This window comes from Hirundo rustica, chromosome 9 (assembly GCF_015227805.2).
Source record: "Hirundo rustica isolate bHirRus1 chromosome 9, bHirRus1.pri.v3, whole genome shotgun sequence".
Taxonomy (NCBI): Eukaryota; Metazoa; Chordata; class Aves; order Passeriformes; family Hirundinidae; genus Hirundo; species Hirundo rustica.
The window spans coordinates 22,565,429-22,588,601 of NC_053458.1; the positions used below are offsets into that span (position 1 = coordinate 22,565,429).

Genomic DNA, 23,173 nt, shown 5'->3' on the forward strand with positions numbered 1-23,173 from the left:
TAATGTCCCCAAAGAGTTTCTTGCTGGGATGAAGTCTCCAGACTGGGATTTACATATTTATTTTTAAGAATCTAGTTGTCTAAATAATTTTGGTTGCAGATCTGATCCTTTTAAGACTTTCAGTAGGACTACTGACTATTTTTCAAGTCGCCTGAAAAATCACTATCTGTAACAAGATACTGCCAGGTAACATTACTCCTTTCTCCCAGTTTGTGAGGGAAATATTTTATCCTGACATAGGCATGTGCTTAAGTTCCATTGTCACCTGCCCTTAGATTTAAAAGTGTAGTCCAAAAGGTAGATATTCTCAGTTTTTCAGTTCAGTTATACGAATTTGTTTGCAATCTTATGCAGTCAGTTTGAAGATGCTTGTTAACATACTGGCAACCCTCCTCAGTTTGATTAGATCAGGCCCTTGCAATGCAGGGCATGTGGATTATTATTTCTGTATATAACCTGCTTTAGTGAATTATGATTATAATGTTATATGAGTACTTTACTGAGGATAGAGGCATATTAAAATGAATGTGGTTTATTAAATAAAATTTCTATCCTGTTGCAATAGGAAACTGAGAGGTTACCTCTAAAGCACATACAACAATTCAGGTATTAGGGCTGGAAAAACTCCTGAGTTGCAACAACAGAAATGTAGGATTTGGGGTATCAGTGAAACATGGTGATATCCAGGTGAAAGGATCTGACCTTTTTTCCGGGTAGCTGTTAATTCATCTCCATTAGATAAGCACCATATAGTAAATGGTCTTGATCAAGGACTCACCTGCTACCTTGAATCACACTACTGCTATCAACTCTAATCCAAAATCTTCTTTAATTCTAATTTAAAACTAGAGGCTTATTTATCATTTGGCTGTAACTGGAGAAATTGCTTGTCGAGAGCAGAGGTTAACATTTCCAGTCCTGCCTACAGGGTTTTTGTGGTGAAGCTTCTGACAGCCAAGGAGACTCATTTTAAAAACTTCTTATTTTCAGGTGACCTGGGTGAAGGAGAAAGACCAGAGAGAAATGCGTAGTGCTACTGCTACAAAGTGTCCTGTTAAAGCTTATGGTCTTCCTGTCAAGGTGTGGGCAACTGTTTAGTAAGAATAACTATTCTGAGGTTTTTTTCTCATGAAAGCTATATAGATAGCATCCAACAGGTATGTATGTAATTAAACTTACTTTTTTTTTTTTTTTTTAATGTAATTTAATTTGCATATTGAGTCAGTAGAAATTTCTCTCCCTCATGCTTTGGAGAGTCCTGCATTGTGAATGATGAGATTATGGATCAAAAAATGGATTCAAGATTGATATATTTACATACATTCTGACACACATTTTTTTCAGACCAGTTAAGAGTTTCAGAGTGGGAGGAGTAACTCCTCTATATGAAGAAAACCCATAGACTCATGACCCAAATCAGGCAAACAAGCCAAGTGAAGGCAATTAATAAGGAAATGAGAGGACAAAGCATGGTTAATAAAAAAACCACACCTGTTTCTCATAGAGCTTAGAAGTTTTCAAATTAGGACAAGACAGAGGGGAAAGAAGTTGAAAGTCTGGACATCACTGAAAGGAGGTGAAGAGAAAGCAGTGGCATGTGAAGAGGTAAGGGCGCTTGGGACAGCCTGGGAGATGCTGAAAGCCTGGGTAGAAGCCTCATATTATGGTCTCCTAGGCAGAACAAAAGAACAACAGCATCACTTAGTGACAGGATAGGGAAGGACAGTTAAGGGGAAGGGCTGGAACAAAAACAAGTCTCGATGCCACTTTGAAGAAAAATAAGTAAAGGATTTAGAGTGAAAGCTGTGGTCTCCATAAGCTTTTGTACTTGTTATGTTGCAGACAGCAGTTACGCATTTCACATGACATTAAGTTTAAAAGCTGCTCGGGAGATGAATAGAATGAGAAATTGAAGGCTGGTTAAATTAAAATAGCTATTAATTATTTTTTTTCCTTCAGAAAGAACAAGCAGGTGGAATTGACAGAACAATGCTGTAGCCCTAAAAGCGCACAATCCAAACCCGAGTGGTTTGCGGCTGTGCTAAGTAGTGCTGGCTGTGGTAGAATAAAGGCAGGTCTGGACGCATCTCTTTCAGGACTGTGGTTAGCTGTAAATTCGACACTTTTCCCTCTGTAAGGACAGAGCTGTGCACGCAAGTGGAGGTTGTTTTGCCGCGGGCAGTAGATCGGGGTCCGGCAGCGGGACCGAGGGCTCGGCGCTGCCCGGCGGGACCCCCGCCCCAGACCCGGCCCTTACCGGCGAAGCCCGGCGGGACCCCGGCCCCTGACCCGGCCCTTACCGGCGGGACCCCCGCCCCTGACCCGGCGCTTACCGGCGAAGCCCGGCGGGACCGCCGCCCCTGACCCGGCCCTTACCGGCCCTGCCCGGCGGGACCCCCGCCCCAGACCCGGCCCTTACCGGCGAAGCCCGGCGGGATCCCCGCCCCAGACCCGGCCCTTACCGGCCCTGCCCGGCGGGACCGCCGCCCCTGACCCGGCCCTTACCGGCCCTGCCCGGCGGGACCCCCGCCCCTGACCCGGCGCTTACCGGCGAAGCCCGGCGGGCAGCGGCAGATGTAGCCCTCGGCCCGGTCGTAGCGGAAGGCCGGCGGCAGTCCCGGTTCGAGCCCGTAGTGGCCGGCCCAGGAGCGCTCCACGCAGAGGCCGCCGGAGAGGCAGGGGCTGCTGCGGCACTCGCCGATGTCCTCCTCGCAGCGGGAGCCCGCGTACCCTGCGGAGACACCGCCACAAGGTCAGCGTGTGACACTGAGGGCTCCAAGCCCCCGCGGGCACCGACACCTCCCGCTAGGGCACCGTGTCCGGAGCCCCGCCAGCCCGGCCCTAAATGCTGCCGGGGACAGGGCAGCCACAGCTTCTCTAGGCAGCCTGTGCCAGGGCCTCACCACCCTCACAGTAAAGAATTTTTTCCTAATATCTGATTTAAACCTACTCTCAGTTTGAAGCCATTTGCCCTTGTCGTGTTACCACATTCCCTCTCCATATTTCTTGTAGGCTTCTTTTAGGAACAGGAAGGCTAGATGGCCTTTACGGTCCCTTGAAACCCAAACCGTTCTACAATTCTATCATTTGTGTGCAATTCTTCCCTTCCCGACCCCAAAATATACACTGCGAATAGTGGCTGAAGGTGTGAACGTTCCCTTGCAGCTCCCTGCCAGGGTTTGGCAGCAGGACATTGCTGTGGCTACTCCACATTAGTGAGCTGAGCTGTGCCAGAAAGGATTCGTTAGGGTCTGTTTTAGGCTGTAAAGTGGAGATTTGTGTGGGTAACAACACGCTGCATTGTGGTGTAATATACTCTTAGGTTGTGGGAACGCAGAGGAGGCCAGGGAATAGAAATGATTTGGTGTTTGTAAAGTGTTTCATCTGGAGGTTGAAGTGCCACACTGATCCCTGAATTGTGGAAAATGTGAAGGGTTCTGCCTAATTTTTCCTTATCTGTTGCATCAAGACTTGTGTAGTGCAACAACACTGAGGCATTGAGGCCTCACAGTGCTCTCTGTGCTCCTGCATCCCCAGTAAGCTCACAGACATAAACTCCTTAGAGAGACTTCTTGTAGTTTGTGTGCTGATAGAGCTGTGCAGTCTCCCAGGAGCGCTGGGTCTGTGTCCCCACCGGGGTGTGGGCCTGTTGGAGAACGCAGCCTGCGGGGTCCGCTGCCCACTGCCACACAGAAGTGTTTAGACTGGTTTAAAGGTTGTGTTAGTGAAGACTAAAACCAGGGTCAGCTGCAGCAGTGATGCATGTTTCACATGGTTTGAAAGACTGAGTAACTGGGAGATGGCTCCCAGCTTGGCTTATCATAATGTCAGTGCCTTTTGTTTTGCCCACTTCTGCTGCACAGGAGAATCAATTCTTAGCTGCAAAAGCAAGCAACTTACCCAAAGGGCTCTGCCTTATGATGAGTGAAGCCCATGTAAATACAAGGCCATAGAAGACTTTTGAGGTTATGGAGCTTCAACCTTTTATTATATAAGGAGGAGGGAAAAAAAAAAAAAAAAAAAAAGAAGTCTCTGCTACTACTCAAGGAATATTTATAGAAGAATTTGGAGCTTACCTGGCCAACAGTGGCACGTGTAATTGTCAGCATGGTCCTCACAAGTGGCGTTGTTGTAGCATGGTTGTGACCAACACAAGGGAGTGAGGGTCTCGCAGTGCGAGCCCATAAATCCAGTCCCGGTGCAGTCGCAGCTGTACCTGCAACACAGAATGCAATGTTCACTCAGGCTGGAAGTCAGGAGATCTGGGCTTTGTTCCCAAATGTGCACAGGCTTCTTGTGTAGCCTTGGCTCGCAGTTTACAGGGTCAAGTCCAGCTCAAGACCACCATCTGCTGCTTTAGGAGAAACCACAGAAATTGGGAACCAATAATGAGCTTTTCCCTGAAGTATATGGTTTTGTCTGGGGAAAAAACGGCTTGTGAATTGGTTTTGACACAACCGTAAGAATTATTGATCTTTCATTTTTCTTCCTTTTTTTAAAATTTTTGGGAGTAAAAAGGTTTGTGGCATTTCCAACACTTTTTTAATTTTTTTTTTTTTTTTTTTTTTTTTTTTTTTTTTTTTTTTTTTTTTTTTTTTTTTGCAGGCTTAACATTATTCACAAAATGAAAAGGGGGGAGCCAGTAAGTGTGTTAGTATCCCTTCCTCTTGGACTGGTAGAAAATGAACTGTCACAAAAATAAGGAATTTTTTTTTTCTTCAACTAAATGTGGTTGTTTGGTTGTTTGTTTGTTTTGTTTGTGTGTGTAGTTTTTTGTTGTTTTTTTTTTTTTTCCCCTGAAAACCAGCCTTTTATTGTTAGGTTAAAACAAAAATGTCAATTGCTTGCTTAGTCCCAATAATAACAGTAATACAGCTCCCTTTTGATAGCAATGTGACTACAACATAAGTAAACAAACTAGTGTATATATAGAAATTAGCGAAGTGCAGATATCAATAATGTTTGGGAGGTTTTGTTTGCATTTTTTTTTTTTTCCCAGGCGAGCCGAGTGCTACAAAAAGCATCACTCCTGTTCTTTGGTCATCAAGTATAAAGTTAACTTTACATGTCATATGAAAAGATAGGCTTTTGCAAGAACAAGTTAACTGTGCAGGCTTGCATGATCTTGACCTAAAAATAATTCTAGGAAACAAACATTTCTTCTAGTTTCTTTTGCATTTAAGTGATACACAATTATTGTACAATTGCATTCATAGAGTATGTTGCTGAACAAGATATAAGTATACTTATTTGATAATTTCTGTGCTTAATATCCAAGTCCTAGACTTGGAGTAAATATGTGAAGAGAAAGTGAAATTGTTGAACATAAAGCAACATCAGAGAACAACTGGCTCCTGGACCAAAAAGTGTAAACTTTTTACTACACTGTTTAAGTGTGTGCATAAGCAGAAACTTCTGGCAGGCCAGTTTATTACTGGTGTATGGATTATTCTTAAATCAAAATCAGAGATTACTTAGACCAGGTGGCATTTGAATTTTGGCTATAAAAAGTAATGAGGAAGATGTGAATCAGCAAAATAATTTTTATTCTGAGATATGTTCTCAAACCTGAAGTCTTCTTCTTCTGCTGAGTTTTTCACACATTTCTCCCATGTACCTTCAGTTTGGTGCTGCTCAGCTTTGTGGTGAAAGCTTTTTTTTTCTGCCTAAGTCCAAGCTACCTTCCCCTTTGTTTCAGAATTGTGGAGCAGGGAGGAATATCCAGAACTCACTGCTTAACGTGCAGCCCCACCCGTGTGCCTTTTTCTTGGGTAAGTTTTAGCATTTGACATTGCTGTTGACCTTCAGGGATTCTGGATGGTGCCCTGCTTGTGAGCAGGCTACAGCTGAGCAGGCAGATGGCTTCTGTAGTAAGAGTGTTAATTTAGATACTCTACCTAGCATATATATTTGACTTCTTGTTTGATGTTCTCAAAATCTGCAGAAAGCAATACACGTAGGCATTCTTTCCTATGGACATTAGAGCTCCTGGGAATATTTCCTGTGGAAAACAGACATAGAGCATGCAGAGGTATCCTCTGTGCCTAGGCACACTAGGTTTTGTCGTCCAGCTAAGTCTGTAAACTGTTGAGTTTAAATAAGAATGTTTACTTACATTAAAATGTTTCTTTATGAGATCAGCTCATACTTTGTTGCATTCGTAAAACATCACTGGAAGATCAGTCTGAAATTTGTGAAAGAATTTAGCTTGATGTTTATATTTACAGCTTTTTGTGCTAAGTCCATTGCCTTGTGAGAACTGGTAGACTGGTAGACCAAAGCCTCAGCTGTACTGTAGATTAGTCAGAAAAGGAAAACTCCTGCCTAAATACAATTCTTCACTTTTCCCCCAAAAAAACACAAAAGAAAGGGAATTGCTGGACACCCTTCTCTTTTGAATTGCTTTGTTGTCCATTCCTTTGTATCACATAACAGATACAGAAAGAGCTCCAGTTGCTCTCCAGATACCCTGCAGTATTACAAGCCAATTAAAATTGGTCTTGCATGTACCTCAGATTTAAAAGCCAGGAGAAAAATGAGCAGGATTAAATCTGGCCTGAATGAACATCCCAGTTGCTCACCTCACACATGTATCCTCAAAAGGCTTCCAGGTTACTACACAGGTCTGTGAGTGAGTCAGGTCCAAGGTGACCCTCTCTCACTGCTGTCATGCTTTAACTACACTGGGAAATAATGCATTGCTTTGTCCTGCTCAGAGCCATTCAGCGCTGCTGAAAAGAAGCTGCACAAGGCTGGTGCCATGTCGCCCCACTGCACAAAAACTCATTCCCAGAACATGATCTCTTACCCCCTCACTCAAGGCAAGCACACCTTTTGCTGACATGACTTCTAGACTGATTTTTGGGGCAACGAAGTGTTCAAAACCATTTTATAAAAATTGAAAAATACACAAAAAAGAAAGGACAAATCCTATATTGGCAAGAGGAGCACCTGCACAAATACACTGGGGAACTTTCAGACTGAGCTTATATACATATGCGTGTTCAGTTTGGGAAGCTCGTGCTGAGCCAGAAAATCCAGTATTGTTGAATGAATGCCAGAGCTCTGCTTGGACCTCTGTGTGGGGCCAGTAACAGTTGCTGGAGAATCTAACTTTTCCATTGCCTTGTATCCTCCTTTGTTTTGGTGGTTTTTGTGTTGTGGGGTTTTTTTTGTTTGTTTTGTTTTGTTTGTTTGTTTGTTTTTATTACTATTGTTATTTTTTTTTGCCTATGGACTGCAGATTGTTTTGAACAAGTAGCTGTTGTACTATATACCTGTAAAGTTTCTGACACATTTCCTAATGGTATATATTACTATGGTTACGGTTTTTCTCTGCCTCTCTCTCCTAATCCTTCTGTCTGTCAGTGTGGGCAGCTGCTGTTAGCAAATTCAGTTTTACACAGTCTCACATATTTCTTGGAAACTAAAGTTTGGTAAGCATTAGGAGTAGAATTCATACCTAAATGACAGTACTAACAGCCAGGAAAACAGCGTGCTGTAAATATTTAAAGTGCAGATATGAAAAATACACTTCTCAGTCACTCTTTGCCATAAATACTTTGTTGTCCTATTGTCTCTGACAGCAGACTGGCATTCTTTAATAGTTTTCAAATCAAAAGTGAAATTAGCGCAGGACCAAGGAGTGAAATGTAGAATTTGGAAGGAAACGAGCTACTGGGCCAGGCGGGCTCCCGTAGCGTTCCCCTCTGCACAGGCAGGTGCCAGGAGCACCGGGCTCAGCCCTGCCCAGGATGGCAGACCTACCCGTTGGCCCCATCCGTGCAGTGTCCCCCGTGGAGGCAGGGCTGGCTGGAACACTCGTCGATGTCGGTGTCACAGAGGTCCCCGAGGAAGCCCCGCGCGCACGAGCAGGAGAAGCTCCCCAGGGAATCGTGGCAGGTCCCACCGTTCAGGCATGGCTGGGACAGGCACTCGTCGATTTCCACCTCACAGTTCGTACCTTCAAAAGCAGAGAAAATAAACCCCAGGCTTAGGAGATGGCTTTGGAAATCTCAGCAAGAACTGCCTGAAGTACAACAGTCACATAATCTTTTTTTTTTTTTTTTTTTTTTTTTTTAATGCAGTTGGTTTTTAAAGGCGTTTCCTTCTCAATGTGCTTTGCGCGACTAGTATTTTTAAGGCTTGGCAGAATTTAGGAAAGAACAAGCCAGTTGTTTTCACAAGGATAGGTAAAATAACTTTTTCTGTTAGCTTGAACATGAAGACAGGACAAATTTTCAGTTCATTAGAACAAAGGTGCTATCCTATTTACATAATACAGAAGAGACCAGCAGTTTATTGCTCTCATAAGAGTCCATTTAAAGCTGGCCTTTAAATGGACAATTCACAGTTGACTGAATTCATTGGGAAGAGTCTTGTTTAGCAATGGATTATTGCTTAATTTTTTTTTTTTTAAAGGCTTATCAATATGCCAGTAAATGGGTCTGTGGTGCCATGTTTGCAGCGGGTCAGAATCTTGGGGCTGCTCCGCAGAGATAATTGCTGGAAATAAATCAGTTGTAATATGACTTTGCAGCTATTTGTGATAGTTGGCAGGTTAAATATACATTCCTTTTTCTTATCTGTAGCACAGTCCAGGAGACACTAAGAAAATTTACTATCTAATGCCTTGCAGCTTTGATTATTTCAGGGTTTTGTATGCTTATGCATTTATTTACTGTTTTGAGCAATAGAGTAATATTTTCAAATAATTTTCAACTGCCAAGTCAGTCTGTTTTAGCAGCTACAATGTCAGCTACAAAACAGATGCAAAGTGGTAAATTATAATGAAGAAGCTGCTTTGAAGTGAATTTCCTTATTTTTTTATTTGGCTTGTTGAAGTAGCAGCAGTATTGAAAAGCTTACAGGGGAATTTCCTACTTGGAATTAAAACTGCAGCCCTGAGAATGGGTTGTTTTTTCTTTCTTTTTTTTTTTTTTTTTTTTGTACAAGTGAAGTTTTCTGTACAAGATGATAGGATAGACTTTCAAAAGAGGGAACAGGCTTGTTTGATTGGTATCACCCTTGCAATTTATTTGGGAGCTCACCTCTAATACTTTATTTATGCTCCTTTTGTCAGCTCTGTACTGCTGTGAAATTTTTACGTTATAACGCGGAGCATCTTTCTTAAAACACAGAGACTGATAATATTTAGCACTGTTACTTCATGAATAATTTATTTTGATACTTGTGAGCATCTTTGTTTTGAAAGAATAAATCTGTACTATGGATAAGTACCAGGAAATACCTTAAAATGCCAAACCAAAAATTGCAGATGTTGACTCTTAACTACTTTCATTGTCTTTAAACATTAAAGTGAAAGTTCCTATTTTCAGCAGTTGAGAAATAGTTTCTTGAGACCACATAGTGGATGGGGAAGCTGCCAAGTGGCGTGCCCCCAGTTCAAGGTTCACTGCTCAGCTAACCACTACTTTCAGCAGGAGCCTGCCACGAGAGCCCGGCACAGGAACGCTCTCTTACGGCTTTATGGTAATGTACGTTACAGCCAGATATAGTAAGCAGTCCCTCTGTGGTCATTGCCCTGTGAATTCGCTGTAATTATAAACAATGTGTTTGCAGAAGTGTGTCTAGTGACCGTAAATCTGCCAGAGCTTGTTAACAGCTTACTGCGAACACTAAAAATCATGTGACAAAACAAGCCCTGTTCAAGTGATCCTCAGCTCAGCCAAATTTAAAACTACAGGCCTGAGAACAGCCTGACAATTAACATGAGAACATAGCGTTGTTGTTTTGGTTCATGTCTTTAATCTATCAAGCCCAGTAACCTGCCTTCGGCAATGTTGCCTCAGAAGAAAACTTCTCCCTGTATAATGCATCCAGCCAACACGATCTGCCATGCAGGCAGGGGGAATCCCTTCCTAGCCTCCGCTGAGTCTGCTGTCAGGCTCTTTTAGATGTGTAGAAGAGAGATGAAAAGATTAGATCTGCATTTTCACCTCAGTCTAACATTCTGTCATAAATATGCTATATGCCAAATATCATATGCCAGGCGGGAAGGAGAGCGCCAAGGACCCCTGTCGCAGTTATTGCACAGGGCTGCACCACCACGAGCTGAGGCACCCGAGGTGTCCTGAAGCAGGACATCTCAGCATCTGAGCATCTCAGCACATACCAAACCACACAAATGGTTTGAATTGAAAGGCTGGGAAGGTGGGGAGAAGTCACATTCTTAACTTTTGCAGTTTCTCTGAAGAACCAAGGTTATTTCTCATACTGTTTGCTTCTCCAGTGAGTCCTACTGTGCCCTTCTTTCCATGGCCCCAGTCAATAAAAAGTAAATGCAAGTGAAGATGGAGGACACACAGCCAGTATTTTCAAACTTGCATGCCTACAGATAGAGTGTAAAAGAAATCACTTTCTGGTCAAAGGTAATAGGGATTTGCAGGCTCAGTGTCCTTCCATGAGGACCTGCATATTTTTTGTATGGCTGGAAATTGGTAACCAGGTCACCCTTTCTGTTCTCATGCACTAAAATGCAGTACTCAGGTCTAGAGGGCTGTCCCCAAATTCCTCAATCTGTATAAAGTAATCTTGTGCGCCATTATTTGGATGGAGAATGACACATGGCTATTTTATAGGTACCAGGCTTGAAGTGACAGGAAGATAGTTACATCAAAAATTAGAAGGAGAAGTTGTGTTTCCTTGGTCAAGGCTTGTCCCTTTTGAGCTTGGGCATCTCAGCAGAGCTGAATACCTGAGCTGGCTATGACATAAGGTGGGGAGTCCTGGTTTGAAGACGAAAAGCTGAGGAAGGAAACAGGCTTTGCACAACTGGCGATTGCTGTTGGATAGACTGTTGTTTGCTGTTACATCCACAATGACATGGACATGAGCTTTTTGGGAAGTGACACCTCTACTTGAGGTTTTTCATCCCGTGGTAGAGCTGCTGTGCCTTTGCTTGCCTTTAAGTGCCTAAGACTTACTTATGATGCATCTGTTCTTAATATCTGCCAAGCACATACATTATTAATGAGAATACTGAATGAAAATTTGGAGATCTATCGGGAGTAATTTCCTCAAATTCTACAGGCATCATCACAGCGATGGCTACCTCATAGTTAAAGGTATTGCACAAAGAGCAAATCCAGCTCATTGCACCTATATTGTGTGCCGCTGAAACGCTTTCTTTTGCTGTCTGAGACTGGGGTTTGGAACTGCCACGCACTCCTGAGAGTTCACTGGCAATGGAGGACTGGCTTCAGCAAGGTAATTAATGCACGTAGCTGTGGGTAATAACAGGCTCTTACACCATACTCTGTTGGCGTGAATTAAAAGCAAGTGCAATTAGTCCAGAGGAGGAGAAAATGCAATTGATTAGGGTAGCCAAAAAAACTTCAACAAACTAATTGAACTTCATTATTTAACAGCTGCGTGACACATGTCTTGTAAATAATTTCACACATGCAGAACATTATCATAGAAACTGCAGATTTCATGCTAAATTTTCCAGTCTTTGGCTGGTGTGTCCTAACCTCTTCCATTTGTATGAGAATTATGTGTGACATTTCTCAGCTATTTTAAGAAGTGCGGCAGCATACCAATCACACAAAATAGCAGTCCTAGTCCATGAAACAAGTAGCAACAGCAGCCAGTAACTCATGCATTTGGTTAACATTGTAGCTACAGATTTACTACACCTTCTTTACCTGCATATCAAGAGATATAACCCGGTTTTACATCTTAGGGAAATGAGATGAGGCTGGGTGACTTCCCACAGTAATTCATGGTGTCAGGCCAGGATAATAATAGTTGGCAAGGTCCCCTGGCAGGGTAAATGAGGGGTTTTATTACCACTGGGGACACCTCGAGGCTTTCATCCAGTAATCCCTCTGGCTTGTGCATTTAGCGCAACTCACAGCAAGGTGCAAAAAAACATCAAAAAAGAATGCTTCTGATAAATCATTTTGTTAAGAAGCTTTTTAAAGCGGATGTTTTACTGCTGGAGGAATGGTCTGCTACCCCTCTGTAGAATTCCTATGATTAGTCTCTGCTGCTGGAAGGAATATTGGAGCTATATGTCAAAACGCTGAAGCCCCTTCTGCTGTGTATTTTAGACCTCTTCTCTTTCCTTGGTCCTCTCCTTATTTCTTAATTCTGCTTGTGCAAAGTGTGGAGCTTTGGTGACTTTTTTTGGTGAGAGAAAAGAGCATCATCTTGGGAAACAGCAGAATTTCATTATGAAAGTGGAGAGACTCCAGCAGAGTGAGTTTCCATCAGAAGTTTGTGTTGACCTAAATTTTTATTTCTTTCTGTTTGGGCTTTACTATTTCATTATGTTTTCTCTCCCTTTGTGTCTAAGTTATATATTCTGACTCTTTCAAACCAAGTTTCTGGGCTGTGGATCCAGGCCTGGACCCCACTAACAACGCCAGTTAAACAAATACAGTTTCCTGAATACAACAGGAGGTCTGGCTAAGTCTGATCATTGCAGAGTAACCATGCTGGTTGTTAATAGGTTTTTCCTTCCTTCTGCTCTTCGGCTTTCCCCCAGTTGTGTAGTTTTCTCCTCAGCTGGCCTGGGCTCCGACACCCCCTGGCAGCAGCAGGGTGGCAGGAAGGTAACAAGCTTCCTTCAAATAACATTCTCTGTACTCATAAGGGATATTAACCAGGGGCTGCCTTCCAACGAGTGCTGTGTTAGACACAGGAAAGCTGCTTTTTACCTCTGACTTTCCCTCCTGCATGGGGATTTAGGGATGGAGCTGTAAACCACATCTCTTATTTCTTATTCATTTGAATCACTTGAAGCAATAGCTGTTTTTTCTGCTCTTTTTGCTGTGTGACTGTTTCTTTTCCTTTGCTTACCTGACTGGCAATCTATCACTAAAATGCCTCCCCTTTTCTCCTTTTAATGATTCAGTGTGCTACCTCTCACAGTCCTACCCCTGAATACAGCTTTGAAATTTGAAGGGAGCTGTCTTCCAACAAGAATTATATGCTTTCCAGTAGAGGAAGTAGGGAAGAAAAATCACACCTGTACCTTAAAAATAGAGCTACATAAAATGTGATTATCAAAAAATGGGCAGTTTGGGAACATAACACTTTTCTATGTAACTTAAATAATGTTCTAGTTGTAAATGAGTTCTTTGTTTCTGGGAAGGGCAGATAAGAGAAATTTGATGTCTTAAGTTTAAGGGTAAAATTTGTCTACTTGGATCTAATTTTTAAATCTGTCAAACATAGGCTTTGATCCTCAGGGAAAAAACAAACAAACAAAAAAACAACCAAAAAACCCCAAACCCCCACAGATATAGCACTCCAAAGAGAGCATTTGAGAATATTTCTTTTAAAATTAAAGTCCACCTAGCCCTGTGACAGATGCCACTTTGCATCTGTTTTGTGGCTTAGTGTTCACAAAACTGCTGTGTAGATTTTGGTAAATGTGAGATTTCTTTAACCCTTCTCTTTCTGCTATCAGTAGTTCACAGTGATGTGCCTATCCGTATTGTATCAACGGCTGCTGGTGCCAAAGCTGAAGGTGGTAATGCAGATATGACCAAATACAAGTGTGGGTGAGGGAGCTGAACCTGAAATGCCAGTTATGATGGTTCTACACAACCCAAAGGAAAAGTTGCTTGAATAGGGCTTACCTGTGTAGCCAAGGGGACAGATGCAGTCGTAGTACCCTATCTGGTTGAGGCACGTCGCCCCGTTCAGGCACGGATCCGAGGCACATTCGTTCACTTCCAGGTCGCAGTGCTTGCCCTGGTAGCCCGGGACGCAGTAGCAGGAATACTCATCCACGCCATCCCTGCACAGGGCTCCGTTGCGGCACGGCTCGGAGATGCACTCATCCAAGTCTCTCTCGCAGAGCGCCCCGGTGTAGCCGGCACTGCAGAGGCAGGTGGGCCCTGCCAGGCCGCTTTGGCAGGTGCCCCCGTGCTCGCACGGATTGGTGTCACAGTCCCTGTCGGCTCTTTCACAGGTAGGCCCATTATACCCCGCGGGGCACTTGCAGGTGAAGCTGAGGTTTCCAGCAGAGCCCAGGCAGGTAGCGTTTTGGAGACAAGGGTTGGAGGAGCAGGGGTTGAAGGTTTTGTTGCAGAGTTCCTCCACTCTGTCCACTGATGCATCTGCACAAAGGCAGGGGTCATCTTTATGACCAGCAACACATGTAGAGTTCTTTTGGCAAGAGTTTGACAGGCACCTGGAATCATTCCTCATGCAAAGTGATTCTAGGAAAGAAACACAAAAAATCCTGAGGAATTCCACAGCACTGGCAGTAACCAACAGTGAGAGAAGTGTAGGTCTTAACACAGCTATGTCTCAAAAGCACGTCCAATTGCCGGCTAGTGAGAAGAAAACAGGACTGGTAACTGTGTGATGCAGTAGTGGACTAATGAATGTAGCATGAAAACAATTATGAAAACTTGAGTAGGTTGTAATTTCCTGTTCTCGCCTCTTTCAACAGCCATGATCTGGAGTGTCAGGATTGTTTAACACTATCTTAAGAGTATAGTTGAGACAGTATTGTTTGTTGTCAACTGATATCCAACTATATGGAACACATTTAGGTATATTTAAGATTTTGGGGTTTCTTTTGTTACTAGAGAAAGGAGATGAAGCATTCATTTTAGTTCAATACCACTTTTGTGATGGTACCATTCTTTTGTGGTAGATTTTTTTTGCATTGGGTTTCACAAGCTAAATGACTCAGACGCAGTTATAGCTTAAATAAACAGTTCAAACCCCAGGCACCTTGATTTTGATTTGCTGATTATAAATAGTAATTTTACAGGCGTACAGCATCTCCACTACAAAGAATCTGCCAAACACCTGAGATGCAAAACAGCCCTGTGAGAGCCTTCCAGCCTCCAAGGCTGGAAGGACACAGTGAACATGGTGTAAAGATGTTCCTTACTTGATTTCCCTCTGGGAATTGAGGTTCTGTCAGTAATTAAAGGCCACTTGGAGATGCCTCACAGCTGTAAAGAATAACAATAGCAAGAGCTACTTCTCACTTCCCAGTCAAGGAGGGTGAGCTGTTAGCAGCACTGTTCTGAACCCAGGTCTGGGATACACTGAAGCAGCTGTATCTGGGCCAAGACTGTGAAATGAAGCTGAATGTTTCTTTAGGACAGAAGCAATTTGTAAGAGAAAGACTTGTAAGCTGGAGCACCAAAATGGCATCAAATTATCTGTACATCCTGTAACATATAAGTCCTGTAAACATCTTTTATTATCACTCGTGAGTTTTTGTTTGGATATGTGGAGGGTATGTGTCTTCTACAGTAGCAGAATAGTGAGTGTTTGTGCCAACAGGGTGTTGGATGAGCTGAACTTCTCAGAGGGATTCAGGCCCATCTACCAGTAGTCTGTGATTTCTTCCCAGTTCTTGAACTGAGAATCTGGAGAGCAGACACAGTAGAGATGGAGATGGGGTGCTGAAAGAGAAGTGGTGAGCAGAGATGGAGACTTCAATTGGGGTTAGATCAATGCTGATTAAGGCCTGGGACAGTTCCTGGAAAAGGGAGAGGCTAGGGCTGGTCACCTGAATATAGCAACCAACCACAGGGGAGTGTCAGAGAATATGAACTGGCTGGTCGTGGTGTGTTTCCACAGTATGCATTTTAATATATAATACAATTTAATCTGTTTTTCTCCTAGGAGGGGGAAGTGGAGGAAGAAAGTGTCAGAAGGCTTAACTCACTTAGGAAAGACTGCTTGTATAGATTTGACACTAAGGTAATAAATGGAAAGGCTGAAAAATTATCTGTGCAAGACTGTTGTGCTTTCTGACTTGAGGTGTACACAGGTGCAGCAGTGCCACTTGAGAATTAGAAGCATCAGTCTGAATGAACTTGATGTTCATGAATAGGTACATTTACTGAGCCAAAGAACTAATTAATACTTGTTTGAAAAAGAGGAATAGAGATTTATGTAGTAACATTGATAGCAACAGTGACACCATGATTTAAAACCAACAGTGGTCTTAAGGAATACATAGAAAGCAAGCTAAACATTGATTAGCAGGAGGAGAAGTGCAGTGTTGTGTCATGTTAGTGTCATGTTCTCTGAAGGAAAACAGAACAAAAATAGTACTTTTGGATTAGCTCGCCTTAAAAATGACCATCCCCGGGGAGCAGGTATTTCATCCTGATGTGGTGTTGGTTGTACTTGCTCCAGGTCAGAGCTCTCACTGAATGCAGAAATTCAAGACACTGGTCACATGAACTGACCTGCACCACTGCCAACAGTAATTTGGACCCTTCTCTTCCCCAGCACACTATCATGTATGTTCCGATGTCCTGGTTTACATAATTTTGTGCTTTACCCATGCATTTAGTTGTTTTTGGTTTTTTTTAGCCTGCAATCTATTGCAATCTATTAATTACAGTTAAAATGAGCAAAACTAGGTTCCTTAGAAACTAATGCATCCTGCATTTTCCTTACACAACTTTAGAGAGTTTTCCTTTCAGACTGTACACCTATTTAAATTTCATTAAAGTGCTGGTTTGGGGAAACATTGCAAATTTGAAGAAGTTAATTATGATCAAGTTATAATATTGTCTAACTGTTGTACTGTGTAAGCTACAAGAGGTGAGGTCAATCATTCGAGTGCTTTCTTACACAGGATCACAGTGACATGAGAAGCAATTTATTTAAGTATTACTGCTTTTCTTGAGATAATTGCATGCAACAGGCTCAGTTTGTTATAATGACTGTGTGAGGACATGACATGTTTGCCAGTCTGCAGTTTTGCTAGCAAGAGTAGCTGTGAGCGCTGGTTAAAGAGCTTCATAGCTCTTGGAGGCAGTAAGAGTGGAGGGAAGATGAGGGAAAAGGAAAGACAGCCCTAAAAGCACTGTCTGTATGTAGTGAAGGCAAGCAATTTGTCTCCAGGGTGACATCCCTATGGGAAAAACACGAAACAGAAAACCTTTCCTGGATTTTGTTTTTAAGCAGTATTTTAATTTCAACTTTTGTAGCTTCTATAAAATGGACTTCTTATGTAGAAATTGCCAACAGACAATGCAATAAATTCAGTACTCCCTAGAGGATACACTTGTCCAATTTGTACAAGTTATAGTGAAAGAGCAACATTTTTTGGCATTCTGTCTTTATTCTAATGCATTGTGCCATAGTTTTTATTATTTGTATAGTTTTTGAGGAACACAGTTCTGAAGGTCTTAGCGGAGATGTAACCATGCTGAGTTTTAGCTTAGTTATGGTTTTAAGGCTGGGATCAAGAGTTTAAGGGTACTCTATAGCAGTTCTCTATAGCAGTTTGTCTCAGCAGCAAAACTGCATCTCAAAAAGGTGATCATCAAAGCTGTGCAATTATCACACCATGGTTATCAAGTGGTTTGTAGTTCACCTGGACACTTCCATGTTTTTGGTTTTTTTTTTATGAATGATGTGAGTGCTTCAGCCAATCCTTGGATTCTGGTCTGCTAGTTCAAACACTATTTTCCACCTATTTCAGTTAAGTTACTCGCACTACCTCCCTCCTGCCCTGTGGAAACTGAGTTCCCCTGCTGCTCTGGAATGATGAGGAAGGATGGATTTGGGAACCTCCTGAGCTGAGAGCTGCATGGAAGGAGGATGAAGAGTATGGCAGGTGAAAGCTCCTGCATGCCCTGTGATGCAATGGGATGATGCAAGGACTGTTTCAGTTTAAACAGATGTCCTCTTCTGCATTCCCAGAAGGAGCTGCAGAGGGACAGAAATGTTTCAGTGGAGTTTGGTTTTTGGCCACGTTGCAGAAGGGTAACCAGGAAAAGCCTCACGCTCTACCTCAGAGGAGTCATTTTTCATTCTTAAGCAATTAAGGTCACTTCAGCAGTGACTTGTTCTGACAGAGTCTTAAAACTTGTACATAAAGTTAGGAAAAATGGAATTAAAATGCTGATTGCTTTGGATTTACACTGACTGACACTTGAGGTAATGATCAGTCTCTTTATAAACAGTGGTATATTAATCTAATTATGAGAGGATTTAGTGCCAAGCATTTTGCCCCATGGTTAAATTCTTGAGATGCGGATGAGATGGTTGGCAGTGAAATTCTTTGCAGTAAAGCTTGCCATCTACTGGCACATCATCCCTACTACCAGAAACATGGCCACGCTTGCAGCTATTACAGAACTGGCACAAATAACCTCATATAAGAAATGCCAAGAAAAAGACAGTTTTAGCTTTGTTTTTTTGCTCCTGAATAAGATTATTTAAATTCATTGAAGTGATCTTGTTAGTGTATGAATAATTGAGCTTATATAGCTAATCACCACTAAAAGTTCATGGTTTTGGCTGGTAAAGGTTTCTGAATGATCAGAAACTACTGTAGTGATACAAAACAATTTTTATGATGTTAGAAATGCATGGCAATGAGGCTAGAAGGCCAAAATTGAATTAGGGAAAAGTTATCATAAACAGGGCAGGGATTTTGAAATGGCCAAAGCATTTTGGCACAGATAATCTGATTGTTAAACTATTGTTCCTCAATAAAGCAGGTAATTTTGAAAAGCTCATCTGCATATCTTTCTTGACAATTTTGAGGGGCTTTTTTTCCTAGATCCTGTTTGAATCAGAGATTTACTGAGTTCATGTCCATTTTTCAAAATATTCTTCTAAGTTAAGTCGATAAGATCAAAAGTAAAGTGAATTGATGATCCCAGATTCTGACAATTAGCAATCTCAGCCACTCAAAACTCCCAGATACATCCTTTGCAATCTGTTTTGGGTTCTTTATGTCAGAAATGTCTTTCAGCAAAGACCTGTTCTTTCAGGACATGACTCTTCCTAAGAGCTGGTGAAATATCATAATCAGTGGCAGCGTTTAAAATTAAATTTCAATCACTGCTAATCACGCTGTTATGGACCAGAGTTCATTTGGCTGTGGCCATGCCTGCACTTTGCTAATCATGTCATCGTGTCTGAAGGCTGCATGTAATTTGCAGTGCTGTTCTTCAGATGTGCCTTCTGCCCCTGAAGGAGGACTCTGAGCTTCACAGAAGCTCTCAACACTAACAACTTCAGAATCTTTTACATATGCTGCAAGATTTTCTGACCTTCTAAACAGAGCAGGTCTATTTTCTAGGGGGGAAAAAAATAGATGATAAGATAGAGAACTTCTTGATACCCATATAGTCATCATCACTGATGATTTTACTGTGCTTCGAGGACTTGTATTCCTTACCTTTTTTTTAAAAAAAAAAAACCAAGGAGTTATTACTTTACACATTTGAATTAAAACTAAGAAGCTACACCAGCCAGTGCAGATAAAGCAGTTCACAAAACCTGACTTTTTACTAGGTCATACGTTTGGGAAAAAAAATGGATAGCAAAAACCCCCTGGTTTGTGAGTTGAGAGATTAAATTTAAAAAATGCTCTTAGGAAAGAAGGATTGAATTGCAATAGCAAGAATGTTTGGATCTATAAAAATAAAACAAACAAACAAAACCAACTCCAGCATCAGAAAATGCATTACCTGTGAGTTTGGGGAGTTTTTTATTATTTTGGGATTTTTTGTTGTTTATTTGTTTTGGTTTTGTTTTTTAATTTGTTGGAATGGCATATATAATAGACATCTTGGTGGTGGTCAGTCACTAGAAAGGAAATTAGACCACAAATGAAGCAACCACTGCCTCTCTTAGTGCTGTTACTTCAGTCTGGATTCTCTTGAATCAAAACCAGCATACAGCATTTGTTCACAGCTAAAGGCTTGCAGTGTCATCAAATCAGCTCACCAAAAGAGTCACAGGACAACATGATCCTAGCAAGGGTTTAGATGGCCCAGTGGCTGGAGTCAAACGTGAACCTTCAATGCTTCTCTCATTACTTGTTTGAAACCTGCCCTTGGGATTCTAAAACAAGTGTGTGAATCTGTGTCACTGAAATATCAAGCTCTGTTACTATACTGAGATCTTGAAATAATTATCATTTAACTGGAAATATTAAAATACTGCCCAAGGCATTTACTGCTGCATTGAGGATCTGTGGTTTTGGTGTAACTAATCCTATCTCCATTTATCTGCAGCGCACTGTGCCACAAAAAATACAGTTCATCACTATGACGATAACTTCCCTGTAAAGACAGCCTTAGAAGGTTGTGGATGTGCAGGTAGATGTTCAATCATGATGTATCATGAAGAGCTAGGGAAGAGAGAAGCACAGCTGCATAATTAGCAGGGACAGAGATTGGTATCAGGTACCTTTACCTTGGACTGAAAGGCAAAGATGTCACTCCTGCATTTGGCAGATGAGGAACGAAAGGCCAGGGAAACCATGTTCTGGATAAAACAGAGCCAGGTAAGGGGCTATCTTAGCCCTCAAAATAGCTTTTCCATGTAAACAAATAATTTAAGTTTTTCCACGGTCTCAGACTTTCTAAGTGTTGCACTAATACAATTTTACCCTTTTCCATCTCTCAATACATTTGTATTACCATCTTAATTATTCACTGTAATGAGTGGCTTGTAGTTACTGTGGTGCCATTTGTCCTTTGCAAGCTTCACCTGTGAGTAAATCACCAGCCCCCCAGACCCAGCCTGCTCTATCCACAGCTGGAATCATTATTACTCAATCTGCTCAATGGAAAATCCTGCTGTGGGAAGGGATGATCAAACTTTCGCCAAACAAGCAAGCACTTGCTTGTGCAAATATTGCACATACTGCAAATACTGTGGTCATAAAGAGTTAATGCTGAATCTTTAACTTCAGTTGTGTGTCCAAAACATCCTAGCATGTTGTTATAGAAACCACTTTCAAGCTTTAAATCTTGAATCACCTTTATTACCATAGTAACCGGCACCACACACAGGCGGGAAAGAAACAGGGCGGTTACACAAATATTCCATTGCCGTCAAAAAAACCAAATTTGGTTTTAGGTACATTTGTATCAGCAAAATCAAGGAAAGTAAATTAACTTATTTTCTGAGGAAAAATTATTGTATATTACTGTAAGAGTAACAGTGGAATAGCATTAAAATTTTAAAATGTTGTTTAGGCAACACTTTAGGATTAAAGCTATTTGTGATTGAAATTGCAGAACTGGTTATTAAAGCAGTGTCTCCATTTCAGTCTTCCCTAAACTTTTTTGTTCACGCTCACTTGCTGCTGGTTCCTGAGAATAAAGGCAGTTGCTGCTGGCTGTTGTCCTTCACCGTCTTTTAACATTTGCGCCACCCCAGACTCCCTTACCCCATGAGCACTGCAGCAGCAGCAGCCCTTACAGCACCCACTGACTGCACTGAGCACCACGGCAATGGCACCAGCTGTCCCAAAGAAACAAACAAAAATGAGGTAAATGCCTTCTTTACTGCTAAATGTAAATAACTTTTGGCTTTCACTGTATGTGGCATCATGCCCTAGTGTTGTTGCTGGGAATAGGAGGAGAATCAGGCTCAGGAGTTCAACAGGGCTCCTATGCATTGAATTTGGAGGATTTTTGGTTCAATTGGATGTCAAGGCACAGTGCTACTAGCCATGCAAATAGGCTGGTTTCTAATGGGAAGGGAAGATTTTATGCTCTGCTTCTTTACCTTTATGTTTAGCACTACAGCACTGCAGTTTAAGGTGGTAGTGTAGAGTGATCATCCTGCTTTTACTGTGCACAGATGTTTTTTTAGTCTAAGATGTAGAAAAGTGGCGGATAACGCCAGGAGGCAGCTGATATCCATTGCAATAAATGATGTGGACACAGATATAGAAACTGAACTGATTCTGCTGTGCAATCCTTGCTACTGTACACACTCTCTCTGAATAGCTCTCCCCTTTAAGAGTTTCATTATATTTGCCCTCATTTTTATCTTCTAAGTCTGCAGAAGAGAAGCAACATGAGTATAATGAGATGTTCCATGCCTCTTTAGAAGTGCTGGATGTTTTTTTGTTTTGTTTTTTTTTTATTTAAGGTCACAGCAGAATTTATTCTTAGTAGTACAGAACAGGACTCTTCCACCTAGAGATGTAGGAGATAAATAGACAGGTAAGCAGCAACTGCAGTACATGGTTGTGGGAACCTGCGGGCCAGCTTCAAACTTGCCTTTCCATCAGCTCTTCAGAGGTAAAGAACGTAGAAAATTTATTTTGCTCAAAACCTGAAGCAGTTTTATTTAGGTAATGAGCTTTGTTGCTTATAGGAAAGATTTGGTGATTTTGTGGGTTAAATGTCTTTGTCCCAAGGATTCAATCAATATCTTTCCTGCCTGAACTGCTCTTAAGGCTTCATTAAAGCTGGAGACATCCTCAGTATACAGAGCCATGTGTGTAAAGATCTCTCCTGTGAGATCAAAGGTTTTGCCAGAAATAAAGAGAGAAAACCTTAGGTGGTTTAGTTAGGGGTGTGAATTATGTCTTATGCTTTAAAATGTTATCCTGGATTGCCTTTGGTGAGGTTTCTTGGCGTGCCTAGATGAACTTGTGTGGATGGGTAGATTTGTGGTGCCTTTGTGAGAAGTGTTGCTCCTGCCTTGCTCCCTAAAGCCACAAGCATATATATCAAGTCTTGTAAAATTAATGGAAGTGCAGTCTGCTGTTTGTAAACCCAATATCAGAACACACTGAGGGGTGCAAAGTGGTGCTGGGGAAGAGGAAAGATGAAATCAGTGGTTGCAGTTGGGAAGATACCAGCTGAATTTGCAGCTGTGATAAGAAGGAAGGCTGAAGTGTACACCTGGGAAGTGGATGCCTGGCAGAATAACAAGGGAAATAGTGCCAGAGCTAGAAAGGGTTGCAGAAAGACCAAAGCATGGTCTCCTTCTCTGCATCAGGAGGGATTTTCAGGAACAGAGGGAGTTACAGAGCATAAAACTGTCAGTTTGTGAGTTTGGGTGAAATCCAGTTGCTTCTGTGTGAATTCCAAATAGTGGAAAACAGGGAGCAAAGGAGCTGTTTGTCTCTTGAAGAGGCCAAATCTCACCTTGAGAGACACAAGGTCTCACAGCTTCTGCAGAGTCTGGAAAGAGTTTAAGGCATTTTTATAAGACAGAGGCCTCCAGCTGCCACTGAACTCCTGGCTCCTCCTGAACGTAGCCTCAGGAAGGAGCTGAGGGCTTGGCTGAGCCGGGGATGCTGTCTATCAAGCAGGCCAACGACTGCTGACCTGCAGCACTGAGGTTTGGTTTAGGTGAGAACATGCAAACAGCTGAGCTCCCACTGTGCTCCGCCACTTACACAGGACAGAAAAAGCACTCAGAAATGCTGCCAAATGCT

General features: G+C 42.1%; 1 protein-coding gene and 1 long non-coding RNA gene across 4 annotated transcripts in view; one reads left to right on the forward strand and one right to left on the reverse strand.

The window, feature by feature from the left end:
• The window catches only part of CRB1 (crumbs cell polarity complex component 1), a 99,538-nt gene that overhangs the window by 58,349 nt on the left and 18,016 nt on the right, over window positions 1-23,173 (reverse strand). For both annotated transcript variants that reach the window (XM_040073201.2, XM_040073202.2), the window contains exons 2-5: window positions 13,614-14,198; window positions 7,768-7,963; window positions 4,077-4,216; window positions 2,549-2,731 (exon numbers count right to left, since the gene is read on the reverse strand). In XM_040073201.2, coding sequence (XP_039929135.1) covers window positions 2,549-2,731; window positions 4,077-4,216; window positions 7,768-7,963; window positions 13,614-14,198 — 1,104 coding nt within the window. The remainder of the gene's footprint in view (window positions 1-2,548; window positions 2,732-4,076; window positions 4,217-7,767; window positions 7,964-13,613; window positions 14,199-23,173) is intronic.
• LOC120756661 (uncharacterized) lies at window positions 1,514-18,411 on the forward strand. 2 transcript variants are annotated; one of them, XR_005702201.1, is made up of 5 exons: window positions 1,514-1,605; window positions 5,699-5,771; window positions 15,631-15,708; window positions 16,150-16,256; window positions 17,450-18,411. It is a non-coding gene; the product is annotated as an uncharacterized LOC120756661 (long non-coding RNA). The 2 variants fall into 2 exon arrangements; XR_005702200.1 differs by lacking the exon at window positions 16,150-16,256.